The sequence below is a fragment of the Vespa mandarinia genome, chromosome 6 (assembly GCF_050613455.1).
Source record: "Vespa mandarinia isolate Hongniang chromosome 6, ASM5061345v1, whole genome shotgun sequence".
Taxonomy (NCBI): Eukaryota; Metazoa; Arthropoda; class Insecta; order Hymenoptera; family Vespidae; genus Vespa; species Vespa mandarinia.
In genome coordinates, this window is record NC_140815.1 from 3,872,226 (window position 1) to 3,880,000 (window position 7,775).

At 26.6% G+C, this 7,775-nt stretch overlaps 2 protein-coding genes across 5 annotated transcripts; one reads left to right on the forward strand and one right to left on the reverse strand.

Annotated features, from left to right (window-relative positions):
• Window positions 1–1,233: 1,233 nt before the first annotated feature.
• On the forward strand, window positions 1,234–3,169 carry LOC118441074 (uncharacterized). 2 transcript variants are annotated; one of them, XM_085657705.1, is made up of 5 exons: window positions 1,271–1,311; window positions 1,833–1,911; window positions 1,966–2,168; window positions 2,597–2,807; window positions 2,916–3,169. In XM_085657705.1, exons 1-5 carry the CDS (start codon window positions 1,297–1,299, stop codon window positions 2,999–3,001), a joined length of 594 nt encoding a protein of 197 aa, XP_085513831.1. In that variant the 5' UTR covers window positions 1,271–1,296; the 3' UTR covers window positions 3,002–3,169. The 2 variants fall into 2 exon arrangements, with proteins under 2 accessions (XP_085513830.1, XP_085513831.1); XM_085657704.1 differs by having other exon boundaries at window positions 1,234–1,311; window positions 1,833–2,168.
• A 438-nt stretch (window positions 3,170–3,607) lies between these two features.
• Rexo5 (RNA exonuclease 5) lies at window positions 3,608–7,371 on the reverse strand. Of its 3 annotated transcripts, XM_035864992.2 has the most exons (11): window positions 7,132–7,369; window positions 6,481–6,653; window positions 6,211–6,398; window positions 5,873–6,119; window positions 5,603–5,801; window positions 5,296–5,512; window positions 5,067–5,211; window positions 4,756–5,006; window positions 4,465–4,673; window positions 4,265–4,386; window positions 3,614–4,165 (listed from the first exon to the last, which is right to left on the reverse strand). In XM_035864992.2, exons 2-11 carry the CDS (start codon window positions 6,607–6,609, stop codon window positions 3,884–3,886), a joined length of 1,989 nt encoding a protein of 662 aa, XP_035720885.1. In that variant the 5' UTR covers window positions 6,610–6,653; window positions 7,132–7,369; the 3' UTR covers window positions 3,614–3,883. The 3 variants fall into 3 exon arrangements, with proteins under 3 accessions (XP_035720884.1, XP_035720886.1, XP_035720885.1); XM_035864991.2 differs by having other exon boundaries at window positions 3,608–4,165; window positions 4,265–4,673; window positions 7,132–7,371; XM_035864993.2 differs by lacking the exon at window positions 6,481–6,653 and having other exon boundaries at window positions 3,608–4,165; window positions 4,265–4,673; window positions 7,132–7,371.
• Window positions 7,372–7,775: the final 404 nt, after the last annotated feature.

Sequence of the window (7,775 nt, forward strand, 5' to 3'; positions counted from 1 at the left end):
TTTTAACTATAAGTATATTAACATATTATTTATTATTCATGCTTGTGTAAGACATTTTTATTCGGAATGTCTTTATTAGCTATTACAAAGGTGATGATTCTCTTGATCGGTATAGATAATGGTCGATAAATCATATTTAGATCATCTACGATATTGATAATTTCAACAGAAAAAGATCAAGGATGATCCTTGATTTCTCTTGCTCCACTTAAACTACTTACGGTCCTATTTCTTCATCTGCCTTTCATTTGCATCATACACCAGTAATCGTTTTGTGTAGTTAAATAGAAGATGAAACCAGTTACGCCGTACTTCAAGTTGCATCATAATCGATCATCCGAAATATTATTCTGAACTTTCGCCTGAGAGATCTAAATAGATCATCTGATAAATAATATCTTTCAAACGAAAGAGACTGTATCGCTGCAATATTTTAACATGAAAATGAATTTCTATATTTACGTAAGTTATAAACGTAAAGATCCGCGTTACACATTACTTTTGTTCCTTTATCTTTACCTTTCATTTATTTTTTTCAGAGACATAACGACAGTAAAGTGAAATATTTTTTAAGATAAACAAATTTTTTAATTTAATGATAATTTTTAATTATTTTAACTATGGACTTATATACACGCATATGCAAATAAGGTAGAAACGCGCATACTATGTACAATTTTCATCTGAAAAACACACACGATAAAAGGATACTTGAAATGAAATAAATTAATTATTTTCATAAAATAATAAAAAAAGAATTTTTTTTATTTTGTTATTTAATAATATATCAATAAATTCATCATGACACTCACACAGATAGATATGTCAATAATCATTTTGTACATGTGGATGACCCAATGAAATTAGATTTTCTTAGAAAAAATGACAGTAAATATTATTATCTTATATTATTTGGTAATATTATTGACGTAAGAGGGTTTTTGAGATGTACAATTATACCGGAAGAAATCGTGATCTTATAATTACGTCGAGATTTCGTTTCTTTCGTGACGCGAGTACCCTAATCGACAGGTCGAAGTCACGTGCGTAGGCCCAATTCAAATTTAAAGCTATTTCACTCATCCACTGAACATCTCATCTCGTAATTCATCATAGAGTGAAGGGAATATACGTTCTTTTACACCTCCCACATCTACGGTTGCTCATCCTAATGCAGGGAAGGATATGTATACGCAACACACTAAGGATAAACTGTAACAAAGGATCAGCAGACTATATAAACTCCGCGGAGCATCATTTTCTCAGTCCTCATAGAATCTTCGCTCATACAGCAATATGAATTATCACGAGGTAGGTCATTTATGGATTATATAAATACGGATTATTGATGATAAGTAATATTTTCTGGCGGAATTGAAAGATATGACAATCGATAAGTGATTTAGAATTTTTATTTATCAAAAAAAAAAGAAAGAAGAAGAAAAAAAATTATATATTTTTAATGCATTCATCTGAGAATATTCAAATGGGATTAAACTGGAAATTCATACAAAAAAAAAAAAAGAAAAACAATAATTACTCTTTAATCGCTCAATTTATTTGCTAATACAAATTTAATACCACGGGTAAGAGTATATGAAATATTGTTACAATTATCGAATGAAGAAATTTCTACTGATTTGAATTGTTTGTTAATATAGATAATAATGACGTCATTAAAAACAAAAAAAAACATTAAAGTTAATTACATTGCTATTTTAAATCGCCAATTAAAAATTCATTGATTAACGGGAACAGTTTTAAATTAAGATAAGTCGAACTGTTTAAACGCATTAGTAATCAAACTAAATATAATTTAATTTCGATTGCAGTGTATGACAATTGTCATAGTACTATCGTGTATCGGTAGTAATGTACTTGCTGGACTCCTACCGGGAGGTGGTGAAAGTGGTGGGTATCAATACAGACCAGGTAGCGGATTCAATGATAGATTCGGCGGGGTAGGTCTAGGCAGAGGTGGTGACTTCGGTGGATCAAACTTTAGAGATAGACCTGCTGGATTATACGGAGCACCAGCTTTCGGAGGGGATGGTAATCGTGGAGGTGGTGGTGATTTTGGAGGACCATCTTCGACTTATGGGGCACCTGGATTTGGTACCGGTGGTAACAGAGGATATCAAGGTGGTTTTAACGGAGATTATGGAAGGGTATGATAACAATCTTTAGTATATATAAAATACTATTATATAACTTTTTAAAAAGAATTATTTTATCTTACAATTAATATTATTTTGAAAAGGTTCATTTTATCGTAATAATAATAATAATAATAATAATAATAATAATAATAATAATAATAATAATAATATATATATATATATAAAATATATATGTGATATAATAATAACTTCTAAGTATAAAATACATAAAATATTATTACAATGAAATAAACATATTGAAGAATATATTTGATATATATAAAATATTATTATTTATCTTTATAAAAAGAGGTGTTTCATTTTACTATAATCTTTAGATATAACTACAGTTTATAAAATGAATTATCTTATAAAAATCGTACTTTGTCGTTCACATAATAGAATTAAAAAAAACAATGTTTCGTTGTAATTAACAGCCTCAACCATACAATTTCCAATATCAAGTTTATGATCCACCCAGTGGAAATGATTATTCCCAACGCGAAAGTAGCGATGGAAATCTTGTGCAAGGAGAATATAGAGTTTTGTTACCCGATTCGAGAACTCAAATAGTGAAATATACAGCTGACGATGCAAATGGTTATAATGCAGATGTTCAGTACGAAGGTCAGGCTCAATATCCACAAGGTATGTCAATTAATTAATTTCGATGATTTTAATCTGAGTTCTCAATTTGATTGTATTTTAATGTGTTCAATGAGCTTCTTTGTCCTTTTTTTTCCTTTTTATAAACAGATGGCAGATATGGAAATAATGCTTTTGGAAATGGAAACATTGGAAGTAATCAATATTTACCTCCACGTGGAAATTATCGCAAATAAATAAGATTATTTACGTTACATTGATGTACTCGTCCAAGCTTGAGCAACAACAACCACTATAGACCTCTTCACTTTTGCAATTTTTTATTTAATCGTACATATTCATGTCATCGTTCATAGCTATTTATGTAATGTAACTATGAAATAGTATAATTTATTACGTATACATATACGTTATATATACATTTAATTTTATACACGATAATATTATAATACAAGAAATACATATTTGCTTACCGCAACCCTTGCCCTCCAACGAGGAATTCTGCAATTTATATATAACTATCTATGTAATTATATATATATTTGTAGTAAATAACGAATATATATCTTTTATAATCATCTTACCAAAATTCGTATCAACTTCATAAACAGATCCATGATTCTTTTTTCTCCTCCTTTTTATTTAATTGATGGATTTACCTATGTCAATTGACATGACAAAATTTTCACATGCAAGAATACCTCATATAATAAACATATGAAACGTATTAAAATTAAATAAAAATTAAATGGGTTATTTAAAATAAAAAACAAAGTAAAGATATATGGGAGTATTTTTTTCTTCAATTCTTTTCTTGTATCTATTTTATGATACTCATATTCCGTAATGATGTACATTTTTGTTGAAATCAATTATTAGACATACTAAATATAAATTATTGTATATTATTATTTGTTAATTATAAAAATATAGTTCAGGAAAGATTGTGTAACAAAATTGTTACAGTTTCGAAATGAAACATATCGTCGTACATTGATTAAACATTTTCGTCTTTTAAATAGTTTATACTATTATGCAAAAAATAATATTTTATTTTTTTATTTTTTATATGAATAGCTTTGAATCCATTTTGTTTTATTCTGTTTCTTACACGCAGATCACACATTCTCCGGTACACATTTTTTCACATTTAAAAAACAAGCTCCATTGCAAACATTTTTTTGATCATTAAATATAACACACGCTAGACTATTTATAGCTATATGTTGCCAAAGCTTGTGTATCCATTTATTCACAGTACAACACGTTTCTTTAATGTGTTCATCTTCTAATTGTTTTTCCGTTATTTTAACATGGCATACAATAAATTCATGCTGCAATGCTATTTCAGAGGCTCGCGTTATTGCTTGCTTGTCATTATCAGCTACCACCAGACGTATCTGTAAAAAAAAAAAAAAGAAAAGAATAATCATTAAGATAAGAATTTATAATAATGCTCAAATTATTTGTATCCTTAATTATATAAATTTCGAAATTACCTGATCACCCTCATTATAATTTTCATCATTTTTAATGTTCAATGAAGATGTTTTGAAATATTTGGAATATTCATTTATAATTTGATCAGTACCAATAATAGTTGCAGTCCTTTGTTCTTTAACTATATAATTAAATATGGATATAGCATATTTATCAATTCGTAATTTTTTCATTTTTCGTTGAGATATAATTTGATTACCAGTTTCTACTTTTAATGTATGTTCATCCAATTCTTTAGGTAACACAGGTTGAACACAATCTCCATAACCTATACTATTAGCTAATTTTAACTGTGTTAATTTCATAGAGGCTATTGAATCTTCTGTTGAACAATGACCACTACTGCCTTGTTGTATAGACATATCTAAAAATATTTTAGCTAAAACTTGTAACTTGGTTTTTCGATGTCTGCAAATAAAAGTTTGTTATAAAAATTTTTTAAAAGACTGCATACAATACACCAATGATATTCTGTAAAAATGTTAATTACCGTACGCCGGTAATATTAAAGATCACAGATGTATCAATGATGTATGGATGCATCATTTTTAGTGTATGTAGGTCAAAATTTAAACTCTGTCCTACAAGGATACAATCTGCAGGAAGTAACATTCTTAATGTTTCTTGTACATCTGTTAACGTTGTAGTAACATTACTTAACATTTCTTCTGTAATACCACTGTACTGAGTCAAATAATCGATAATCTTATTATCAGGTTTAACAAGAGTCTCATAAACAACCTATGATAAAGATAAAGTATGAAGTTGTTTAATCTTTTACAATTCTTAAGTACAACTTACATTAAAGCTTTCGTTAACAAGAGATATTCTTGTAAGTTCCAAATTTCCAGTAATTGTTTTACACATTTCACAATCCAAAGCGAACATAGGTGATTTTGCAGTTACCTCAGTGTAATTATCTTTTGTGAAAACGTAGTCACCATATCTAAAACGAATCAACAGTTTCATATGATTCTGTAAAACTATATTTCATTTAATATATTATGTAAAATATTATAATAAAACTTACTTTTCCCATAGTTTTCCTTTCAGTGGTACTGGATAATTTTCTTCAACCATTTGCTGTAAAGACAGTAATAATTGTGTCCTAGAAAATTTATCAGTAGGAGGTAGATTATTGTCTCTATTTGTAGAATTTGTTGTAGTCATATTCATAGGGAACGCCTTTTTTAATAAGTGTATTATATCAGTTGTACTTCGTAATGCATTCTCTAAAGAACCAAATTCTGTAATAGGAATAGTCTTGTATATTTATATATTATATGATATTTTCATTTAGTTTAATTACTATATTTATATTAATTCATTGTAAATACGTTTAATTAATTTGTCACTTTGTGTCCCGGTTAACGGCACTGCTACAAGTTCTTCTATTATAGAACCATTATATGCTGCTGGTGTCATCATTTCGAAACGAAACTCCAAATCATCTGTTATATGAGAAAATATGCTTCGATAACCTACGAAATGATCTAATGAAAGGCCTTCAACTATAAAAACTATAGTATGTGTGACCTATAAAATGATCCATAAAAAAGATTAACTATAAAATTCATTATATTATGTTTTTCGATTTTTTTGTTTACCTTGTTATATTTTTCAAGTTGACACCATCGTGCTGGTGTATATGGTGAATGATGACCAAGTAATGAATATAATAACAAATGTTGTATATCACTGAAAAAAAGTGGAATTCTATTTGCAAATTCATAACCATCATATAACTTTGCATCAAAACCAGCTGATCTTAATAGTATTCGAGGTATATTTTGAAGTATTTTCTTGTTTTCTTTTAATTTTTTTTTTAACTCTTCATAATCGTCTCCAAATAACCTGTATATAAAAATGGACTAATTTAAAAGCCTTTTTATTCTTTCTCAAATTATGTTATAATTAAATAAAAGTTTTATACAAATCTAATGACCTAGGCTTTTTAGTAGTACATTCATCGTCTTCTTTAATACTATGATCTTTGTCTTTTATTTCATTATTTCTCTCATCATGAGTTTCGTCTAATGCTGTACAACATAATCGTTTACGATTTGAGGTTTCATCATTTAATATTCCATGATTTTTATCCAAGTGATTCACTGAATTAGTTTGTCCTGTTTCCTATAAATATTTAATTCAATAATACACTAACTAATTAAATAATCTATGGATATAGAAAGATAATATTCATTATGAAAATAACAATTTGTTTAAGAGCAAGCATTTTGACTTCTCTGTCTTTCTCATTCAATTTAATAATCTCTAAAAGAGCAGCCATTTTCTTCTTCTTATTTTCTAATCGTTGGAGTTGCTTTGTTGTAAAATTTTTCATAATTCTCGATTACTTTGAGAAAAGTTACTACAACCATTTGTTATCTATAAATAATAAAGAAATACACTACTGAAACAACTTTAAAGAAATAAATTGTATTTATGCAAGTTTTATTTGATAAAAATTGAATATATGTTTCATATAAGAAAATAAATATACATTTGTAAATCTATAAGAAAGATTAAAGGTAAAATTGAATACAAAATTAAGATAAAAATATTATGAAGATAAAAAGATTTTTTAAATCAAATCAATTAAATAGTATAAAATTAAATCATAAAAAAAAATATTTAAATACATCACAAAAATACATTTTCAAAATAAATACATTTTTCCTATCTTGTTACTGATAATTGCTAGATTATTTGATAAATCAATAATTTATTTTCTACAATATTATATAGTGAATATACCGTAGAGATCAATTTTAATTTTGAATATATTTCTACATATATTCAAAATTAAAATTACAGATTACATTAAGATACACAATCAAGTAAAATACAAAATATTAAACATTACCATCTTCAACGATTTAAAGGTTATATTTCACTCGGTACAACAAAATTTCTACAACTGTTCACTCGTAACTTAGCAATGCAAATCAAATTAAAATAATGGTTAAATGTATATATAAATATTTCTTTTTCTTTTTTTTTATAGTAGATTTACTTGTAAGAAGAATGTAATGAAGTTATCAAGCATTATCAAATGAATGTATTTTATTTAGGTATATGCTTACACTACACGAATGAACAGAAGTTAGGACAAAACAAGTTGCTTGAAGTATCCTATAGATGGCGTGTGTTACTTTATAGGTTCAATAAAAAATTACATTTTGAGTTGATTTACTTGGATGAATAAGTTTATAAAATTGCTGATATTTTAAATATTGAAAATGTTTAATAAATATCGTGCGAAATTTTCAAAATAAAATTTTACAAGAAATTATAATTGTTAATGCCGTTATTTATATAAATCATGAAAGAAAAGTGCAGGTACGTAGTTGCATCAAATATCAAACATTTTTTATATTCACAATTTGTAAATTATAAAGATAAATGCACATATAATATAAATAATTAAAATATTTACGTAAGATTTATTTAAAGCAAAATGGTTATAAGTTATATATATATATATATATATATATATATATATATATA